Here is a 22,878-nt window from a genome sequence, read left to right as displayed (position 1 = left end):
TGGCCAAAGTACTGGAGTTTCAGCGTTAGCATCATTCCCTCCAAAGAACACCCAGGGCTGATCTCCTTCAGAATGGACTGGTTGGATCTCCTTGCAGTCCAAGGGACTCTCAAGAGTCTTCTCCAACACCACAGTTCAAACGCATATGCTTTTATTTTAAAATAATTTCCCAACTAAGGTCAGAAATTTTTAATTAAAAAAAGTTTAATCCTGCTGAAATAGATTTTCTCATATGGTGTTAGTGTAGTGTTAATGTTAGTCGCTCAGTCGTGTCTGACTCTTTGAGACCCCATGGACTGTAGCCCACCAGGCTCTTCTGTCCATGCACTTCTCTAGGCAAGAACATTGGAGTGAGTACCCATTCCTTTCTCCGGGGGATCTTCCTGACCCAGGGATCAAACCCAGGTCCCCTGCACTGCAGGCAAATTCTTTACTGCTGAGAGACCAGGGAACCCCTCTCATATGGTAAAATGATCTTATGACTGATTCCGTTTTTGGAAAAAATGATTTCCTCTTTAATTTATAGCTATCTTTATCATATACTGGGGCTTCTCTCATAGCTCAGTTGGTAAAGAATCTGCCTGCGATGCAGGAGACCCCAGTTCGATTCCTGGGTTGGGAAGATCCATTGGAGAAGGGATAGGCTACCCACTCTGGTGTTCTTGGGCTTCCCTTGTGGCTCAGCTGGTAAAGAATCTGCCTGCAATGAGGGAGACCTGGATTCGATCCCTGAGTTAGGAAGATCCCCTGGAGAAGGGAAAGGCTACCCACTCTAGTATTCTGGCCTGGAGAGTTCCATGGACTATGCAGTCCATGGGGTCACAAAGAGTTGGACATGACTGAGTGACTTTCACTTCACTTCACTTTATCATATACCAGGCTCCCAAATAGAAATAAATGATTTCTGGAAAAACCAGGCTTCCCTGGTGGCTCAAACAGTAAAGAATCTGCCTATAGTGCAGGAGCCTTGGGTTCGATCCCTGGATGGGGAAGATCCCCTGGAGAAGGGAATGGCAACCCACTCCACTATTCTTGCCTGGAAAATTTCATGGACAGAGGAGCTTGGTGGGCTGTAGTCCATGGGGTTGCAAAGAGTAGGACATGACTGAGTGACTAACACTTGCCTTTTTCATTGTTACCTACTGAAAACCATGCTTGACTTTGTTTTAGATTAACTGTGGAAACCCTATAATTTTTCAACCTAGCATTTCTTTGATTTGAAATTGTCAGCTTGAAACCTGTAAAATTGTTCTGTCCTTTAGATGATAGCTAGCAGAACTGTGAGGCTATGATAGAGATATTACCTCTTACTCAAGTTGGATAGTATCCTTGTGCACTGCAAATGCTATGTTTTTCCCTGTGGGAGCCAGCAACCATTCAAGAGCTGCATTCATCTCTATTTGCTACAAATAAATATTGGCTTATTCTTCAAATAGTATTTCAGCATCATTTACTCTAATACATCATGCCAACTAATGATTTTTTCTTCTTGTAAATAATCTTTTCCCTTCCTTACTCCCAACAAATATATGTGGAACACCTACTATGGGTCAAGGATTGACTTTTCTTGGTTGTGAGCATTCAAAAGTGAACAAAATGGACAAAAAGTCCCTGCCCTTACCACCATATATTCTAGGGGGGAGAGGACACATGATAAAATATATAATACAGTAGACAGAAGGATTAAGGGGAAATGAGGTGGGAAGAGAGAGAAAAAGCAAATGGGATTGCAGATGCCATAGAATTGGGTGCAGAACAACCAGCTTTCTGAGCAGATGACATTTAAATAATTATTACAGAAAGACATGGAATTATTCTTAATAGTAGGTGAGTTTGATTCTAAGAAACTCATGGGTTCTTTCTATACCTTCTTAATCAGCCCTCTGAATCATTTTAGAATTATGGTTATAATTTTACATTCTCTTTGACTTAGGTTCTCAAAATAAAGCAATCAAAAGAAGATTGGCTGTAGGGAAAGAATAAATTTTCACATAAAAAAGTTTCCATCATGGGTTTTCACAGTGATGTATTTTTAATAAATAGGTTACTTTCCTAGGAGAGAAATGGCATATCAGCCTCATAATAAAGATAAAATAATGTGCTACCTACGGTCTTTCATGGGAACAATGGGACATAGCAGACTGTAACAGGTATTAAATTTTGGGACCTAGGTTCTGCTCCTGACTCCCCACCCCCTAGTCCATGACTTTGGGCGAGTCATTTGAATTCTAGAATGCTGTTCCTCAATTTGCAGAGTGGAGTTTAGTTGCCATGCCTAAACTAGAGAAACTTTTTTAAATGTTCTTCTTTTTTAACAAATTTGATTTTTTTTAACCTAGGTAAATTATGCGGAAGAAGGCTTTATCCAATGGTTTTCATGAGCTCTGGACCACTGGTGAGGGTGACATTTCATTCCAGTGTGCAAGGTGCTTTTGGCATAAATTATATTGTCTTTAGAGTCCGAGGTATGTTCTAACTTATAAAGTTAAAACCAGCATTGAAACATGTATATTATCATATGTGAAATAGATAACCAGTGCAAGTTTGATGCATGAAGCAGGGCACACAAAGCAAGCACTCTGAGAAAACGCAGAGGGATGGGATGGGGAGGGAGGTGGGAGGAGGTTTCAGGACAGGGGAACACATGTACACCCATGGCTGATTCATGTCAATGTATGGCAGAAACCCCCACAATATTATGAAGTAATTAGCCTCCAATTAAATAAATTTAAAAAAAATCTCAGTGTTTTTCTTTTTAGGGATATTTCAAAACTTATGCACTGTTTTGTAAGCAAAGTTATGTTTCTGTGGGGAATGAGTTTATATTTGAAGGGAAAATCATTTTAAATGATCTGATTTTGGTCTGATCCAAGAGAAAAACTACTTAGTGAATAACTTGTCTGACTTGTACATCATTCAGAATTGTGACTCATGGACATGGCGATACAATATATTAACTGCAAAGTAATATTTTTATCGTGATTGTCATTTATACCACAGTTAGCCTTTCCTACCACCATTATCCTTGTGGATTAAAAAATTTGGGTTCTAAATCTTAGCTGGCTGATTAGCTCCAGACAATTTTTATCTCTACAGGAGTTCCCTTTATAGTGATATTATAAAAATAAAAGGTTAGAATGAGTTTTGAGGACAAGCTAAAAAAATAGTAGAGGCTGATATAAATGTAAACTGTACACAATTCAGAGTATTAGATTTTCAGACATGTAATTAATGAGATTTTTGACTCTTGATGAGCATAGGTAACCAAAAACTAGTTTCTCTCCTTGGCACTGAAAAGCTTTGCAGGGATATACATGGAAAAATTTAAGTGAGAAATAAAAAGAAAAGCATGTATATCATATGAAATTTGTTTTCCTAAAGAACTATAGTATAAATATTGCTTTAACAAATATCATATATCATTTGTACGTGGAATCTAAAATGTGATACAAATGAATTTATAAAACAGAGACAGACTGACAGACATGAAAAAACAAACTTATGGTTACCAAAGGGGAGATGGGGTGGGGGAGGGGAAAGTTAGGAGTTTGGGATTAGCAGATACAAACTATTATATATAAAACAGATAAATAGCAAGACCCTACTATATTCAGGAACTATATTCAGTATCCTGTGATAAACCATAATGGGGAAAAAAATGTATAAATATATATGTATAACTGAATCACTTTGCTGTATACCAGCCACTAACACAGCACTGTAAATCAACTATAGTTGAATTAAAATTTTTTAAAAAGAATACTGCTTTTAAATGGACTTGAGTAGGGAAACTACATCATCTACAGTTATTCCTCTTTATCTTCCATAGACCCTAGGCTGTGCCAAATATAATTTGAGAGAGGTGCTGGTTTTCTGTAACCTTTGAATATTTCAGATAGAAAAATTTTTAGTGAAACTAACCACCTCCTGTTAACTTTTTCTAAAACAGGGAGGAAAACTGACAGCTCTGACCTGAAAAAGCATATAACAAGCCTCTTAAAAATTAGTTTTATCTCATTTTTTTTCTTCTTTATTTCTAGGTCCAAAGGGCAGTAAAAGCACCCAGTCTCTTCAGAGTTCAAACCAAGAGCATGTGGCCACTTGTGAAGATGTTATTCTGACCAAACCAGCAGGGATCATACAATTCCCGAGAAATTTTCACAGAACCATTATGAGGTGAGGAAGGAATTTGTATTACAATGAAAGTTTCTGAATGATCACTTGACAAGCAGCAACATTTGTTATCTGTTTAAGGAATTATTTCCCACCTGCTTTCCTGAAAGAATGGACTTTGAGACAATACCTGATTTGAAGTCTTAAGTATACAGAACCTGAATGTGAGATTACCCCTGCTGATAAGCTGTTACTTTCCCAACAAAAGAGATCACTTGTTAGGTAAAGTGAAAAGCTGAATCTCTATCAAAGAGCTTTGGAGATTGAAATAATGTATGTAAAACCTTCTGGCACATAGTAATACTCAATAAGTGGTTCATATAATATGCCATGGTAAAAAGAGAACTTTCCCTAAATTAAACGTTAGAATAAACTTAAAGTGAGAAACAAAAAGTAGAGATTCATATAGTATCAATCCTAAGTAAACGTGTATGATTTTGGGACGTTTAGGGCAAATTGACACAGGAATACTTGGTTAACTCTTATGGATTGCCAATTAGAATTTAGAATAACACATGTGCCTGACCAGCCATTCACATAATGGGTGTATTTGGTTAAAACTTTTGACAAATTCAAAAGTATTAGAGAATATTTTTACTGTTATAGTTTAAAATTTTCTTTCACCTAAGCACAAAAGAAGCCGGTACAGTCAATAACAGTGACTCACTGAGTGATGCATTAAATTCTGAACAAAGTAAATAACAATATATGCTACTGAGAAATAATTTCTAACTTTCTTTCATTGTGCTGTAGCTGCCACTGGAGATTACTAGCCCCTATAAATCATATCATTCGCCTTGATATTATCAGCTTCCAGAAGCAACCAATGCCCTTGGCCTGTCAGGGTGACCTGTGGGTTTATGAAGGATTTGGATCAGGCAAAAAATTAATAGGTAACCAATTTCCCATGAAGAACTATGCTATTGATTTTCTTTTGTAAAATATTCTTAGATCATTTTATATTCAGTGTGTGAATTACAGATGACATAAATTAGTCTCTTCTTAAATGTAATATTGAAATAGCCTGTTGCTGTTACTATATTTGTAATTGAAATTAACCTAATACTCTGATTAAGTTAAAAACAAAACCCAACTATGTGCTGTTTACTTGAGTCATACATAGATTAAACTTGGCCAGAAATACTAAAAGGATGAATAAACAGTCTCAGACAAATGCAGCACAAGAAAACTGAGAGTATAATATTCAGTTCAGTTCAGTTGCTCAGTCGTGTCCGACTCTTTGCGACCCCATGAATCGCAGCACGCCAGGCCTCCCTGTCCATCACCAACTCCCAGAGTTCACTCAAACTCACATCCATCGAGTCAGTGATGCCATCCAGCCATCTCATCCTCTGTCGTCCCCTTCTCCTCCTGCCCCCAATCCCTCCCAGCATCAGAGTCTTTTCCAATGAGTCAACTCTTCGCATGAGGTGGCCAAAGTACTGGAGTTTCAGCTTTAGCATCATTCCTTCCAAAGAACACCCAGGGCTGATCTCCTTTAGAATGGACTGGTTGGATCTCTTATATTAGTCAGGCAAAACAATATCACAGGGAAGGCATTAAATGGCCTTATTAATTAGATAGTAGTCAAAAACCTGATTACAGTGACTTAAATTTATTATTGTGAAAGAAAGAGAAATGCTGAGGCATGCAGATGCACCACCAACTCAACAGTTCAACTCTGTGAAGCCTGGAATTATTGCAGTTCTCTTGGCCTTTTCCTAGTGGTTCCATCATGGCTATTTCAGTTGTGGCCATTACAATGGAGAGAAAAGAAGAAAGGGCCCAGGGAAGGGTTATCGCCATGGAGAAAGCAACTATGTCTCCAGGAATCCTGTAGCAGATTTAAGTCACTTTGGTCAGATTTTCCACATGGCCACATCTGACTGAGAGCGAGATGACTAGAGAAAAGGGAAATGGAAACAAAGTTTGGGCTGGGCGACCAAAGTTGCTCAATTAATTAGGATATAGCAGCCTGGAGTTCTGAAATCTGATGATCCTGGGTCCAGTAGATTGCAGTTCTACCACTTGGTAATTCAGTGACTTTGGGAATGTTCCTGAAGCTTTCTCAGTTAGTCACTGTCCTCACTGGTAACGTGACAATAACTACCTGTAACTTTTCATGTGATTTAAGTGAAAAGACACAGCATCACTAGCACACATGTACATGGGTATTACAAATTCCCAATGTGCCTAAGTCAGAGATATAGATGCCTAATGTAACAAGATGACTCCCAGAGAGAGAAGATGTTTAGCATTTTGCTGGCCTTTGTCTCTCTAGGAAGGACCCAGATGTCAGTGTCCCTCTCCATGTTGGTAGAGTCTTGCCAGAGTTGATCAAACAGCCAATTGCTAAACCACTGTTCTTTTATTCTGTAGGCTTACACCCATTAACATCCCAGAAATAGGTGCATTGACAATCTTTGTGTTTCTACTTAAGGGAATATTAGTAAACATGGAGCTTTTACATAACATCAGAAGGGCATAGCTTTCTGTGGGGAGAGTGCAGCATCTAGGCTAGTATCTTTGGAAATTATCTATGCTTCTTGCTTTCTTGCCTTACAGAATACCTGTAACTTGTACTGCTTCATGAGGTTACTTTGATAATTAAATGACAGAGTGCATGTTAATCAATATAAAAGAAACCAAGCACCTGCAGTGTTTGAATTAGAATTACACCTCTAAATTTGTATTTTTAAATTGTGCTGCTTAGAAGAAAAGATTATTGTCCCTCCCTATTGTCCCTCCATCAGTGGAGTGTTTAAGAACACAAGGTTTGAAAGAACAAAGAAATACAGAAAAAGGGAAAAAAGTACATTAGCTATGTCAGTTATAATTTATAATATTGATGAACTGTATCTCTGTTGTTCTTATAATTTGTTCTTCACTTAGAATTTGTTCATAAAATATATGTATTATTTCCTATCTTCTTCCACAAAAAGTTTTTGACTCGACTTCAATTTTTGCAAATAAGACAGCCTCTAGTGGTTAACTCAGTTTTTGAAGTCAATAGGTTATTGAATGAATATTTTAAACATAGTCAACAATGCTATATCCCCAGAATGCACAACTAGTTTAATATTGAAAATGTATTATCTAAAAGCTAGGTCAAATTAGGAAAAATAAATATAAATCAATGATAAAATAATCATATCCTTAAAACCATCCAAGTGAAAATTAGTTAGAAGTTATAATGTAAAAATCACTTTGGTTATAATTAGTCACAAAAACCATGTAGCTAGGAATAACCTTGAAATGTGAGTTTTATTGCACAAATATGAAACTTATACTTGTGCACATGTGCACACACACACACATATCTGAATAGAGAAAAGTACCACGTTCTAAAACTGGAAGATGAAATTAACATTAATCCACCCCAAGTTAATTTAAAAATATAGCAAAATCCCAATGGTAATTGTCTTTGGAGAGCAAGGAGGAAATTGATAGTAACTCTAAAGTTTATCCTTAACTAGAACTAGCTGAAAATGTTTTGGGGGGGAAAAAAATGACCAGATGATGAGGTGAATTATCAAGATAAAAACATACTTTGAGGTAACCATAATTAAAACAGAGCAGTACTGGTATAAAAGAGACACACATGAGTAGACCAGAAGGGGCCCAAGAAACTATAAGGCATTTAAATGTGATAAATTTTGCATTGCAGATCAGGGAGGGAAATATAAATTATATTTTCCATCACCTCATATAACAGTTGAGTAAAGAGCTAAGCATTTTTCTTAAGGCATTAAAAGTTTATAAAATAAGCAATTATCTTAGTTATGGATGGAGAAGGATTCTAATGTAAAAGCAATTGAAGACAACAGGAAATTATCAATAAATTCCTGTGTAACTAAAAACTTCCTTCAACAGAAGCAAAATAAAAAACAAGTAACCAAGGATTTTCAACAACTCTGAGAAAGGTTTAAGGTAATTAATATAGGGGATGTGTATAAATCAGTATTAGAAAAGCCCAAATATGTAAAAAAAAAAAATTATAACGGCCCAAATATGTTTGATTTAGCATTGAAAAAATGTCAGGTTAAAACCAGAGTTCTCAAAGCTTTTGAGTCTTTTATTCATTTTCCTAAAGAATTGTGAACTATTGACCCAAGTGATTTTGCAAAAGCACTGGATTAACCCTCAACCTCTTTTGATCGATAAGGAAAGTTAATGAATATTTATATATCAGTTACTATACAATCTAAATTAAATCTCTCTTTATTTTTTTCTGTCACAATGAAATTAATCCTCTGGCCATCCGTTTACTAAGAAGGGCAGTTTTCTTATAATAGTGAAAAGCTTAATAGTTCTAGAATTGTTGACTTGAAACTGTGTGTGCATAGCAAACTACCTTTGTTAGAATGTTTGTTTCAGGGAATACTATGTATGGTCAGTTAAACTTAGAAATGGTTTGTCACAGGAAGCACACTTGAATCATCAGCTCTATAATAATTAACAGTGACTCAACAATTATAAAGCACAGATGCATTCTTTTAGAATCAAGAGGATCCCTAATATAAAACAATTTAAAAATAGTACAATAAATAATAGTTTAACCAACTGATTTTAAAATACAATTCAGAATTACTATTTTCCTAGGGTGGTTCCATGGTAAAGAATCCACCTGCCAAGCAGGAGACATGGATTCAATCCCTGGGGTCAGGAAGATCCCCTGGAGAAGGAAGTGGCAACTCACTCCAGTATTCTTGCCTGGGAAATCCCATGGACAGAGGAGCCTGGTGGGCTACAGTCCATTGGGTCACAAAGAATCGGACACGACTGAGTGACTAAACAGCAGCAGCAGCACAATAATACAAAAATGGGCAAGTGATCTGAATGAGCAATTAATAGGCAAATAGATGTGAGAAAAAAATACTTAGCCTTTTTAAAACATAAATGAAAAAAAATTTACCTACTTAACTGACAAAAATATTTGAAGAATGATTATACTTAGTAAATAAAATGCAGTGTAACAGACATTTTCATGTTGTTGTTTAGGTATAATACATAGTTTCTTTCTGGAGCAAGATAGAGAAAGGTTTTTCAAAAGCAATAAATCTATAACCTGTCATTCAGTGTTTCTATTTTTATCCATACTTTTAAGAAATATACTTTACATTTATGTACAAGATATTCATTCAGCTAGTGTTATTTATGATAATGGCCCCCGCAAAAAAGTATCAAAATAGGACATTGGTTAAGAAAAGTATAGCAAATCCATAGGATAAAATGTTATACCACCACTAAATGAAATATTTTCACCTAACTTTTTTAGAAGACAGGAAAGTCCTACTGTGATATTAAGAGAGAAGATTGGAAAGAAAAAAATTACATAGTATATTTTATTTTAAAAAAAAAAAAGTATGACTAAAGGTCTAATAGAAACCATTAGTGTCATTTTCAAGGCTGTGCCTAAATCCTTGAGGAAGTCAGTCCAGGTGTTTTATTGGGTTTCTTTTGTTTCTGGGCCTGTCCACTCAAGGACAAAAGGGAATTGAAGTTCCTGGGCCAAGGGCATGCAGAAAAAAACATCCTTTGGGCTTCCCTGATAGCTCAGTTGGTAAAGAATCCACCTGCAATGCAGGAGACCCCAGTTTGATTTCTGGGTTGGGAAGATTCCCCTGGAGAAGGGAAAGGCTCCAGTATTCTGGCCTGGAGAAATCCATGGAATGTATAGTTCATGGGGTTACAAAGAGTAGAACTTGACTGAGCGACTTTCACTTTCACTTAAATCTAACACAGTAAACCAATTGGCTTCCCCTGGATTTGAGTTAGGATAGTATTAAGGATTAGGCACAATAGGATCAATGGGTCCAATAGCTTCATTAATAGCCCTTAGGTCTTGTACAAATCGATAGTCTCCAACAGGTTTAAGAATAGGTAATACCAGAGTATAATATGGTGACTGACAAGGTACCAGTAATAATCCATATGAATCATACTTCTTCACTGTAGGAGAAATTCCTCTCTAGGCTTCTAGCTTTAGGGGATATTGTTTTTCACAGGCATATTCTCATCCAGGTCTTAGCTTGATAACTACTGGTCAGATGTCTTTGTCTAAGCCCGAAACCTCAATGTTCCAAACTTCAGGGTTTACTAGGGCTTCTATCTCAGTTGTAGATTCAGTCTGTTCATTTTCATTCTCTGTTAAAATCATTTGGTGATGAATAAGTTTTCCTTAAGGGCTTCCCTGGTGACTCAGCAGGTAAAGAATCTGCCTGCAGTGCAGGATACACGGGACAATGCAGTTTCCATTCCTGGGTCGGAAAGATACCCTGGAGGAAGAAATGGCAACCCACTCCAGTGCCTGAAAATTCCAGTGGACAGAGTAGCCTGGCAGGCTACAATCCAAAGGGTTGCAAAGAGTCAGACACAACTGAGGGACTAAGCACAATGTGACACAGTTTCGTTGTTCCCTTTAGGAACAGAGTGGCCTCTAACTAGTTTAATAAATCTCTTCCCATTAAAGGGACAATCAGGCACAAACAAAAAGGAATGTAAAAGTAGTTGGCCATGAATGTTACATATAAATTGTTCTAGGAAAGTGTACCCTTGTCTTTTTCCTGATATTCCCATTATATATTCTTTATGATTGTTAAGATTTCCAATCCTTTAGGTTAAGACTGAGAAGATTGCACTAGTGTCTATAAGAAATTCTATCAAGTTGCCTGCTACTTCAATGACTACCCCAGGCTCAGCATTAATTATATAGATGATATCTCTAGGCAGAGTCACTTCTGGCCTCAGGCCCCTCTATCTTCCGATTGTGAAGTCTAATGGCCCCCATCACTCGCTGGCAACTGAGGTGTCCCCTCTGCCCATGCACTGACTGTTGGCAAAGGGTACATTGATCACAATCTTTCCTCCAGTGTCTCTTCTGTCCACACAGGGCACAGTGATTTTGTTTGGGTACCCATGGGCCTCATGGTCCACCATGGTCAGATTGGCCCAAAAAACCTGGCCTCTCCTTTGGTGGTCCCTGAGTGGACAAATCCTTTGTAATCATTTGAGTCTTTTGTTTGTCTCTCTGCAGGCATTCAGCCCTGTGGGTTACATCCCTATAATGAAAACTGAATAAGCCAATTGGAGTAAATCATTCATAGGGGTTTGAGGATCAGCAGATACCTTTTGAATTTTGTGCCTGATGTCTGGGACAGATTGGGCTTTGAAATGCATAGCCAAAAGGACAAAGGGTCTGTCCCTCGGGGGAAGGGGATCCTCATTTGTATACTTTTAAAAGTTTCCTCTAATCTCTCTTGAAAAACTGCAGGGTTTTCATTTGGTCCCTGTTGGACTTCTTTTACTTTCTCATAATAAACAGACTTTACCATTCATGTCTTCTATCAAATAGTTAATCATATTGTCCTATCTGTCCCTGTCAGTAGAATTCATCTGGTGATTCTACTGCGGATCAGCATCAGGGACAGTGCCATTCCCCACTTGAAAAACTGCATGTCCTTGTTGGGCCCTAGTTGCCATTTGGTCAGCACTGTCCCTGGCTGCTAGTGTTATACCCTGTTTTTCCTCTGGGATGCAGCAATGGGATAGTAAAAATCTGCAAATCTCCCCAGGTGAGATCAAAAGTTCTCATTAACCTGGTAAACTCCTTAGTGAAAATTACAGGGTCCTCAGTAAAATTTCCCAATTTATCTCCAGCCAGACTTAGAGCGGATATTTTGAAAAGGGCCCATGGACTGTTACTGTTCCTTGACTCTGATCAGGAACTTTGCTCAGAGGCAAGATTGTAGGGGCAGGTGGCTGGTAATTTAGGCCACTATGGGTGCTAGCTGGGCTGAGATTGTGTTCCTTGGGTGACTTGAGGAACAGAGAAGGAGTTCTGGAATATGGTGGTGGCCTCTCCTCACCTTTGCACACACTTTCCTCTGGGATTTTAGCCTCAGCTGGAGCAGTAGCTGTCTCAGATCTGAGAACCTCTGTTGGCACAATAGCTCCTCCAGGAGGATGCGGAACAACTCCCACTGGGCTGACAGCTGCTTCAGGAGCAACAGCTTCTTTCTGTGGGGGGTCTGGTCTTTTCATGGCCCTGTACACTGGGTCAGGTAAACTGTCATCTGATTGGTTCCTTAAATTAGGCTTCTGGGTTACACATATATTAGATCCCTTTCAGTTACAGTTCCCAAATACAAGGTCATAAAAACTTGAACATGTAGTATTTCACCCCATTTTGATTCCCTTCTAGAGTATAAATCCAGTTGTAGTATAGTATTATAATTTAGAGACCTGTTCGGTGCTCACTTTTCTTGGCTCTCTAACTTATATTGCAGCCAAACCTGGTTACATAGGCTGAGAAGTTTTTTCTTTTTCAAATCTTGTTCACTTTTTTTTCCAGTCCTGGAGTACATGTCCCAGAGGGATGTCAACTGGGATTCATTCAATTTGACCATCTTAGACCCAAACCTGAGGAGAGGTCTCTGCTTCCTGGGCTATCCATAAGTTTTATTTTTGTGCAATTTGATCAAGATTGGCAGTTATGATTTTAGATGGTATCCCTTCCAAAGCAGTCTCCCAACCAGATGTTAGTGCCCAAGAAATTGCCACAAAGGAATAGTACAGAAGATGTCCCCAGTGGTGCTGACGATGATCTGGAACTTGTCTGGCTGCAAGTCAGAAATAAAAGGGTTAACATTTGCAAGGGCCTGGAGGGAGGAGAAGACTGACATCAGGGCCTGATAGGTCCTCAACTGGACACTCCTAGTAATTAAGGAAAAGTACTTTGAGTCTTGTAAGCTGCTTCCCTGCCAAATTGAGAGAGAAGAGTGAATTGTTACACCTTGGTGATCATACAGGTCTTTTGGAGTTAAAAGATATGGAACAGATAGAGAGCATAGAAGGAAAACCTCAGGGTCAAAGAGAAGAGTAGAGATTGCTAAATCCTGCAACATCATATAGCGACTGGATGTGTACAAGCACAGCCATTCCATTGCCACGGTATGTATCTATGTAGCCAGGGCTCAAACCTGGTCAAAGCAACCCAGACAGTGAAATTCCTTCTTTTTCACATGCCATTTCCCTTGTCTCCTGCACCAGCAATAAGACTCTTTCTGTATTTCCATACTACCTTTCCATGGCAACCCACACTGATTGTCATCATTTCTCCAGATCTTTAAACATCCATATCATTGTTCCCCTAGCTTGTATCTCAGAATCCAGTCAGAGCCATAAAGCTCTCGGGGTTGCTTGGCCTGACTGAAATGGGCTGTCATCAGTGGAGTGTCCTCCCCAGAACTTCTGACCTGTGGTGTCCCGTGGCCCTACTAGTACCCGACCTCAGACCTTCTTACCTTACCACAATCCTGCTCTGGTCACCAGCTGAAACCATTGGGTGTTGTTTCCAGGGCTCTGAAGAGCTCTGGCACCACAGTCCTTTATGTCTCAGCCCACAAAGTAGTTCAGTGAGAAGCAAAGTGATTGATAGGAAGTGATTTATTAGAATAGGACATTTGTAAGGTTCACAAGTGGGAAGACAAGCATTGCGCTGCCTGAGTACTCAATGGGTTTACTTTTTTGTAATCAAGAAAGAGTGAGGGGAGGGAGATCTTCTTGTATTTATTGAGTAGAAAGAAAGTAGAACTTCCATCATCAGCTTCCTGCCCCAGGTAGGCAGGGAAGTTTACTTCGACTCTCAGAGCACTTGGAAAAATATTTTCAGGTCTCAGTACAGTGAGGGCCTTTCATTGTGAAAAATCATCTTTCCATAAATTTTTGTGTGCACAGAGCCTGTTTTGGTGGTCGTTAATTTGATGACATCACTGAGCAGTTTGTAGGCCTTGTTTTCTACTATTGTTCTTTTGTCTGGGGGGCATTGTGCAAAGAACATGTCTAGGCCAAAGAACATGTTTTGGGGGTTACTAACTCACTGGCCTTACTGAGCAGGATGTAGGTTTCATGCTGCCATTGTTTTGTTGTTTGTGGGCATGTCCTCTGTTTCTGTTGCATGGTTTTGTTGCTAAGTTAGCCACGACCCATTTAGACAGCATATTAAAAAGCAGAGACATTACTTTGCCAACAAAGGTCCATCTAGTCAAGGCTATGATCTTTCCAGTAGTCATGTATGGATGTGAGATTTGGATTGTAAAGAAAGCTGAGCACCAAAGAATTGATGCTTTTGAACTGTGGTGTTGGAGAAGAATCTTGAGAGTTCCTTGGATTGCAAGGAGATCAAACCGTCAATCGTAAAGGAAATCATTCCTGAATATTCATTGGAAGGACTGATGTTGAAGCTGAAACTCCAATACTTTGGCCACCTGATGTGAAGAACTGACTCATTGGAAAAGACCCTGATGCTGGGAAAGAGTGAAGGTGGGAAGAGAAGGGGATGCCAGAGGATGAGATGGTTGGATGGCATCACCGACTCGATGGCCATGAGTTTGAGCGAGCCCTGGGAGTTGGTGATGGCCAGGGAAGCCTGGTGTGCTACAGTTCATGGAGTCGCAAAGAGTTAGACACGACTGAGCGACTGAACTGAACTGAAGTTAGCTTGATTTTATCATTAAGTAAGCCAGTCTGACTTTGATGTTAAGTGACTTGTTTTGCTTTATGAGTCAAGCAAGCCCACATTGTTTCAGAATTTTCCTATTACTTTCTTGAATGATCATTAGTCTTATTGTGGTCTCTGAAAGCCCCCTGTAGTTCCCTCTCTATCTACAGTTTCCTAATGGGGAACTCACCATTGTGCTCACTATTTGATCATCCCATTCTGTCCCTATCATAGGGAGAAACACACCAATATGTTTAAGTGGATATTTCTGGACTGCAAGGTTATAAGTAATTATTTTTTAAATTGTCCAGATTTTCTGTAGTGAAGGATTAAACATTCTGATCATAAAGAAAACTATAAAAATCAGGAGATGAAAGAAAAATATTATATTCTAGAAGTTGAACTAGATTCACAGGGTAGCAGTTACAGAGAACTTTATAACAGCAATCTGGCTATTACCAGTCAGCCTCACAAGAGAGAGACCATGGGTAAAGATCAGTCTCCATCATCTTCTGAAGGATGCTTTTAGAAATCCAGGGGCAACGGGAGGTTGAACAAAACCATTACTAATTAGCCCTAGGATTCTGACTCACAGGAGACCTCTAAGAACTGTTGCCTAAAAAAATCTCATTTAGACCAGCTAGCAGTTTTGACTTTTATGCCAGTTACTGTACCTTGCCTCTTATTCATTTGGTTGTGCTGTGGATAAATGAAAGTTGTATGTAACAAAAGCTCAAATATACTTCTTTATGTATGGTTATTTCAATCTGGTGACAAAATATCTTTTAGTTCCCTGATGACCTAGCCAGACTATGTTACCTTCTTTTATATTATATAGCTTTAAAAGATCTACTTAAGTATTTCAGACATTATGAGAATGGGGTACAATGTCCTAGTTGGTTAGGAACCACTTTCTTAGAACTGCTTACACTCTGAAATCTAGGACATATCTGTTCTAATTGGGCTTTGTTATGCTTAATTTCCCATTATTAAATTGTTGGTAGTAGATAAAGTATAAATTTGTATTAAAAATAGGATTTTTTCCTTTTACTTTGCTCAATAACTTTTACCTTGATGAATGCTAAGAATGTTGTTTTGCGGGGGTGGGGTTGTTTTGTTGTTTTTTGGCTAGGAAATCTATGTGAAGGAGATTCACCTTCATTAAAGTCTCATGGTCCTCTTATGATGTTGATTTTCACATACAATGCAAGTTTGGCCATGAAAGAATTTTCTTTGAGATATTCTTTTCATATGTCTGGTAAGTCTGTTACTTTTTTCATATTTATATCTGTATGTTTTTGCTTTATTATGCTTTATTAGAAAATATGTCATAAAATAATTTGTTCTTCATTTCATTTGTAAGCTTTAGAAGAGAAAAAGATAGTATTTAAGGTTGTAACTTCTATAATCTGTGGAGGCATCAAAGTAAACCTTCATAAAGTATAAGATTTATCAAATTTTTCAGTTTTTATTATAGTACCTAATAATTCTGTAGTTTTCTGTATACTTGGAATATTATAACAATACAGTAGGAATTGTTTATCCCTAGCCTAAAAGTTTCAAGTAATTTTTCTATATTGAAATTGGTTTCCTTAATGTACTAATATCAAGAGTAATTGATTCCTTTTTTAAAACTTGTTTGGTGGATAGTTCATATATATTAGTTGTAACCAGATTATTGACAAATATGCTTTGCCCAGCATTCCTATAGTTGGGTGAAGGCACTGATAGCATTATGAAAATTGAGAAGTACTGCAAATTATGGAAATTGGGTGTTATGAAGAAAACATTTGCAATTATGCTTAATTCTGAATTAAACATTAGAGTTGCTCTAGTTCTTAAGATTTATCACATCATACACATTAAAAATGTTAATTGAAATATAATTGGAGAGTTATTTTTACAAAAAAATTTTTACTTTCTTAGTCTGGTAATGTGAGAAATGTTGGATGGAGAAAACGAAGATTTGCATCAAGTTCAAATTACATAAGTGAAAGGTGTACCATAAGGGGCTAACATAAACAGAATCAAATTTCCCATTTAAGCCTTTAATTATTCAGATTATCAGCAAATGGTTTTAAACTTATGCTATGCCATGTTTAAAGCACTGAGGATTCAGTGATGAGCAAGACTGTCCCTGCCTTAGAAGAGTTGACAGTCTAGTGGGGAGATAGTCAATATCTGTAAATAGAGAAGGACAGAGAGTGTTGCTTATTACCCAGTTCTACCAGGATTAAGCCACTGCAGTAGCTGATGGACAGTGCACTCTGTGCTTCAGAGAGAGGAAATTAAGGTGATAACAGGATGCTCTGTGCTTTGAACAAGCAGGCCCCTTACATAGCTAGATGTGTATTTCAGGAAGAATTTTAATGAACTCAGATTTCATATTTTCATGTAAAAGCACTAAAATCATTAGCTTGAGATCTCTGTTCCTTGTGACCAGCAGTAATCTTCTTTCAAGACATGTACTTAACTGTCCATACTCCCCTAGCCAAAACGACATTTAGACTGGCTCCCCCCTACCTCTTTGCAACAGCTTGTTCAGAGCTACTGAGAGGTTGTCTCATGGGTATAGTCCTCCGTAAGACCCTACGTGAAACAAAACTCATAGCTCTCATGTTTTGCGTTTTTGTTTCAGTCAACTAATCAAATAATCTCAGAAAAATATACAGTGAAAAAATGACTATATTAAGATTTGACAGAGGGGTCTTATTTAGTTTGTTAAAGGATGGGCATGGAATTCTGGGAAATCTTTGCTCTGTTATAGCAAAACACCTTCAAACGTATTTCTAGTCACTCTCTCCCCTTCTACCGTTTCACTTTTTCTTGAATCCATTCCTATAAGGCTTTCTTTCTTACCCTTCCCCAGATGGTGTTCTTGCCAAAGATACCAGTGACCCCCACAATTTGAGATCCGACAGTTACTTCTCTGTCATAACAGCTGCATTTTGCATGGATGACCTCTTCTTCCTTCTAGAATTTCATTTGTCATGGCCTCCAGGAAACCACTGTTACTTGACTCTCTTCTTTCTTCACTGATCTCCTTAGAGTCTTTTGGCTGGTCGCGCCTCATTTTTCCTACCATTAAAAGCTGAGGTGTGCTGGGACCCAGTCCTTGACTTTGTTTTCTTCTTTACCTACACTCACTCTTAAGTGATATCATCCAATCCCTAGTTTTAAAGACCATCTTTACACAGATAACGCTCAAAGTATATCTCCATCTTCTAATTTGAACTCCAGGACTGTATATGCAATTGCCTCCCTCTTCATCTGGGTATCTAATAAGCATCTCAAATTTAACATGACCAAAATGCAACTCTTGATTTCCTACCTCTGTTTCCAGATTCTTCCTCCACCAGTCTTCCCCACCTCAGTAGATGGCAACTGCAGTTTACTAATTAAGTGTTCAAGCTGTTATACTGTTCATCCTTGACTTTTCTTCTCACATCTGTCATCAGATTTAGTTCATCTGTGGACCTACAGCAAAATTAATCTAGAATCCAACTACCTCTCAACAATTCCACCATAATGTTCTGATACAAGCCTTTGCTTAGTCTGTTTTACTCTTAACAGCCAGAATGATCATTTTTTAAATATTTTAAAAAATTTTGTTTAATTTTTGACTGTGCTGGGTCTTCTTTGCTGCGTGGACTTTTCTCTGTTTGTGACAAGTAGGGGCTACTCTCTGGCTGTAGTGTGTGGGCTTCTCACTGCGGTGGCTTCTCTTGTTGCAGAGCACAGGCTCTAGGCAAGGGGTCTTCAGTAGTTGTGGTATCTGGGCTAAGTAACTGAAGCTCTGGGGCTCTAGAGCACAGTAGTTGTGGCACACAGGCCTAGTTGCTCCTCAGCACGTGGGATCTTCCCAGACCAGGCACCTGTCTCCTGCATTGGCAGCCGGATCCTTTACCACTGAGCCACCAGGGAGGCACCAAAATAATCATTTTTAAATGAATAATTCACATCATGTTATTCCTCTGCTTAAAACCTTTCAATGTTGTCCCAGCTCACTCTTAGTTGGCTTTACAGTGACCTATGAGATTAGCTCAGTCGGTAAAGAATCTGCCTGCAATGCAAGAGACCTGGGTTCAATCCCTGGATCAGGAAGATCCTCTGGAGAATGAAATGGCAATCCACTCCAGTATTCTTGCCTGGAAAATCCCATGGACACAGGAGCCTGGTGGGCTACAGTCCATGGGGCCGCAAGAGTCGGACATGACTTAGTGACTAAACTACATGAGATTCTGTATGATCCGGTTCTTGGCTACCTCGTTGACTACCTCTCTGATCATTTTCCCCAGCCACACCAGCCTTTCTGCTGTCGCTCAGCCACACCAAGCACAACCCCCGCTGTTCCCTCCAAATCGTGCAACCACGCCTACAAATAGATGATGCTCAATAATTGTTTGAATAAAGGAAATGACATTCTAGCTGGGGTAGGTTAGTGAGTAGACAGTAAGGTAGTAGCTCCTTACCTAGTAAATGAGTAAGAAATACATCTGTCTTGCTTATGAAAATCCCTTTGGCTGAGAGCTAAAGAATGAGTACGAGTCAAATAAGCAGATTTCGTACACGTGTTCAATTTCTGTTTTCAGATAAACATAAACAACCTTTAGCACAGACATTCTTCCAACAAGAGCAGAAATGTTATAGGTTCACCCTGTATGTGAAGTTTGTTACAAATCTGACTCATTCGGCTTTCCCTGGTGGCTCAGTGATAAAGAATTTGCCTGCTAATGCTGGAGATGCAAGTTTGATCCCTGATCTGGGAAGATCCCATATAGCGTGGAGCAGCTAAGCCCGTGTATCACGACTATTGAGCCTGTGCTCTAGAGCTCAGGAGCCACAACTACTGAGCCCACATGCCACAACCACTGAAACCCGAGCCCTAGAGCCCATGCTTTGCAACAAGAGAAGCCACCACAATGAGAAACCCATGAACTGCAACTAGACAAAAGCCCATGTAGCAACAAAGACCCAGCATAGCCAAAAATAAATAAATAAATAAATATTTTTTAAAATGTCTGACTCATCATTCATACTCATGAGATTACAAATCAAAATATATCAGTGGAAACTGTAACATTAATATCTATGTGAACCATTAAAATATATGTGTGATATTTAGTCATATGGAAAAATATTCACAATTGGGGGAAGTTACAATGATGTAAAGTGAAATGCAGTTTTAAAAAAATGTACACTATAGCTTAGGGAAAAGCAGGATTTACATTAAAATATGAGTATTGGTTACTTGTAGGATGGAATTACAGGAGACTTTATTTCCTTTTTTGAAATCTGTCTTTTGGAAATTTTCTCCAATGTAAGTGTATCACTTAAACAAAAAATAAAAATATAAAGCATTAATTAGGATATATTGACCTTAAGAATTCTCTTATTCTAGGTTCCATGAGAGGAAACATTAAAGTTAATGGTAAAGAGGATAAAGGAGGTAAGGAATTGGCTTTGTTGATCTGCCTTTGGTTACCTGATATAGAAATAGAGTGAGGAATTTCCTTCTGCTAAACACTGTTTAGGAATAAGTATACTTTGACTGCTATCAAAGACTTCTCAGTGTTGTGTCCTTATTCTATTTGCTTTATAATGAGATATGAACTTATATTAATTTTCTGAGTGTCAAACTTTGGAGGTAGTGGAGACCTAGGGCAGATCAGAGAGTAGAGAGTAAGAAGGTGGCACCTTATCTGATTACTGTGTAAGAAATACATGTTTTGTTTATGAGATCCCCCTATTTTAACTCTGTTATTCATTAACATTCTTTCCATATACTTTATGTCCTCTGGATTGTGCTTTGACATCCTTCACCCTCTATTTTTGCTGGGCCATTGCACAGTTAACTAAAATGACAAGATTACTGATGAAGTAAATCAATTTGGGGTGGCATTAATTTTGTCTTGAATAATGCCTAGAGCATTTGGAGTAAATCCAAAATGTCATTAAATTCCTCAGTTCTCTTCTTGGTGTAGTAGCTTCTTGGCCCTTGTGAACCTTAATATCCTGATTTCAACTATCTGAGAGAGATCCAAATTTCCTTACCAAATAAAATGATTATAATTTTTAGTATAGGCTGAATTTTAGAAGTATGTAATTTACTCAGGGGTTTAGAAGATTGCGTGCTAAAGATAAGCAACAAAGCTACATCACAATGTATATGTGGGTGACTTAGTGGTTCATAGTTTGTGAGTTAAAGTCACAGAACTTTGTCTTCTTTTGAGAAAGGTCAGTTTCTCAAAACAAAAGTCATTTATACCCTGTGTCACCATATATAAGGATCTATGGAAGTAAAGAGTAATATAACTTAATAGAAGTACATTGCAGTTTAAGGTTTTAATGACCTGTTGTAGACATTAAAACCAGATCCAAAAAGTAGTAACTCAGCTCCTTGACTATTGCATACAATATTGTTTTCTTTTTGCCTCAAGGCTGTCCAATATTGGATCTGATTGCAGTTAGTTCTTTTGAGATCACATCTCCCAATTATCCTAACATTTATCCTAATATGCTGAACTGCACTTGGACTTTTTATTCTATATCTGGAAATAAAATGAAGGCATTGATTAAAGATTTTATAATGGAAGAATCTTGGAACTGTGAATGGGATTATTTCAATATTTATGATGGACCAGATCAGCAATCAAGATTACTTGGTAAACTGAACCTTCTTAAATGTCCTATGTTGAGAAGCATTCATAAGAACATTTATATAATTATATATGTGGCAAACATGATCTACATTTGCCTTGGGAGCAATATCATTTGCTGTCAGAGACTTTCCATCAGATCTTTCATCAGAATCCTGAATACTATTAAACACAGTGGGATGAGCATAAGATCACACTCAATGGCTCTTCACCTTTAATTCCAGCTTTTCTTGATTTCAGTGATTCCTATCTCATTTTATCATCAGAGAGCACACTAATTTTGTTTTTCTCAGGAAGTCATGTATTTGAAGAGTTTCTGTTGCCTAAACTGCATTTTTAGGCAGCTTTTTGAAAATGTGTTTACTTAGATTTCATCCTCACAATAAAGGTAGCTCTCTTTAGATACAAGGTAAATTACAAAAAAAAAAGGCCCAATTAACTTGAATAATCTTTAGAGATTTAATGACCACATGATGTCTACTATATTTGAATGTCAGACAATGTCCTGAGACTGACTCATAGAGGGAACTTTTCCAAAGATTTTGTAATTCAATATTGTATCCCATTCTCTAATTTCCAATCAGTTCTGCTAATCAGGATGCCATTACAATCCACCTATCACAAAGGACAGGAGAAGAGGTTTGAAGCTATCTTTTTACAAAGATCTTAACCACTCTTGTGATATTCTAGGATTTATAACATCAATAGGCTTAGCAATGTACTTTGAAATTCCAAAGCTACTTAAATTTTTTCTTATCAGTGAGTTTGGTTCCTGCCAAGAATTCTAAAGCAATTAGAATAGAGGTGGTGGAGACACAAAATATCAAGCTGTTAGTTCTCCATGAGATTAATATGAATCATCTATGGTATCAGATCCAGAATTATCTGATATAATTCTCCAGAATGCCTTTCAACCTAAGACCCTTGGAACACACCTGGCATTGAACAAGTTTGATTTATTACTCATTTTGGAAAAAGAAAACACATATCCTTGAAAACCATGGAGTGTTAACAGGATGGTAGAAAGAACCCCATAGGATTTGGGTTTTGAATGAGTAATTTTGGAGAGGGACTAGGGAAGAGGACTTTCTTAAAAATTACCCATTCAAAGCCCAAATCTAAATTCTAGGGAAGTGGAACGGCTTACCAGGAGGTGCAGTGGTAAAGAATCTGCCTGCCAATGCAGAAGATGCAGGTTCAATTGGGAAGGCCAGGAAGATCCCCTGGAGAAGGAAATGGCAACTCACTCACTCCAGTTTTCTTGCCTGAGAAATTCCATGGACAGAGGAGCCTGATGGGCTACAATCCATGGGGTTGCAAAGAGTCAGACATGACAGCACACCCACACTAAGGAAGTGAAATTTGCTCTAGATTGCTTGCAGGAAGCGGGTGAGAAAGTGGGGCAAATTTATGATTGGGTATCTAGGCGTGACTAGAGTACGGAGGAGCCTGGTAGGCTGCAGTCCGTGGGGTTGCCGAGTCGGACACAACTGAGCGACTTCACTTTCACTTTTCACTTTCATGCACTGGAGAAGGAAATGGCAA

The 22,878-nt window shown here is 38.2% G+C and overlaps 1 protein-coding gene across 1 annotated transcript in view; it reads left to right on the top strand.

Moving 5' to 3' along the window:
• OVCH1 (ovochymase 1) overlaps positions 1-22,878 on the top strand; it is a 93,839-nt gene that overhangs the window by 54,333 nt on the left and 16,628 nt on the right. Inside the window, exons 16-21 of the mRNA XM_010856036.1 lie at positions 2,340-2,465; positions 4,041-4,176; positions 4,927-5,066; positions 15,807-15,932; positions 20,076-20,123; positions 21,115-21,339. Coding sequence (XP_010854338.1) covers positions 2,340-2,465; positions 4,041-4,176; positions 4,927-5,066; positions 15,807-15,932; positions 20,076-20,123; positions 21,115-21,339 — 801 coding nt within the window. The remainder of the gene's footprint in view (positions 1-2,339; positions 2,466-4,040; positions 4,177-4,926; positions 5,067-15,806; positions 15,933-20,075; positions 20,124-21,114; positions 21,340-22,878) is intronic.

The sequence above is a fragment of the Bison bison genome, unplaced genomic scaffold, assembly GCF_000754665.1.
Source record: "Bison bison bison isolate TAMUID 2011002044 unplaced genomic scaffold, Bison_UMD1.0 scf7180017864370, whole genome shotgun sequence".
Lineage (NCBI taxonomy): Eukaryota > Metazoa > Chordata > Mammalia > Artiodactyla > Bovidae > Bison > Bison bison.
This window is presented reverse-complemented; position numbering and strand designations above follow the sequence as displayed.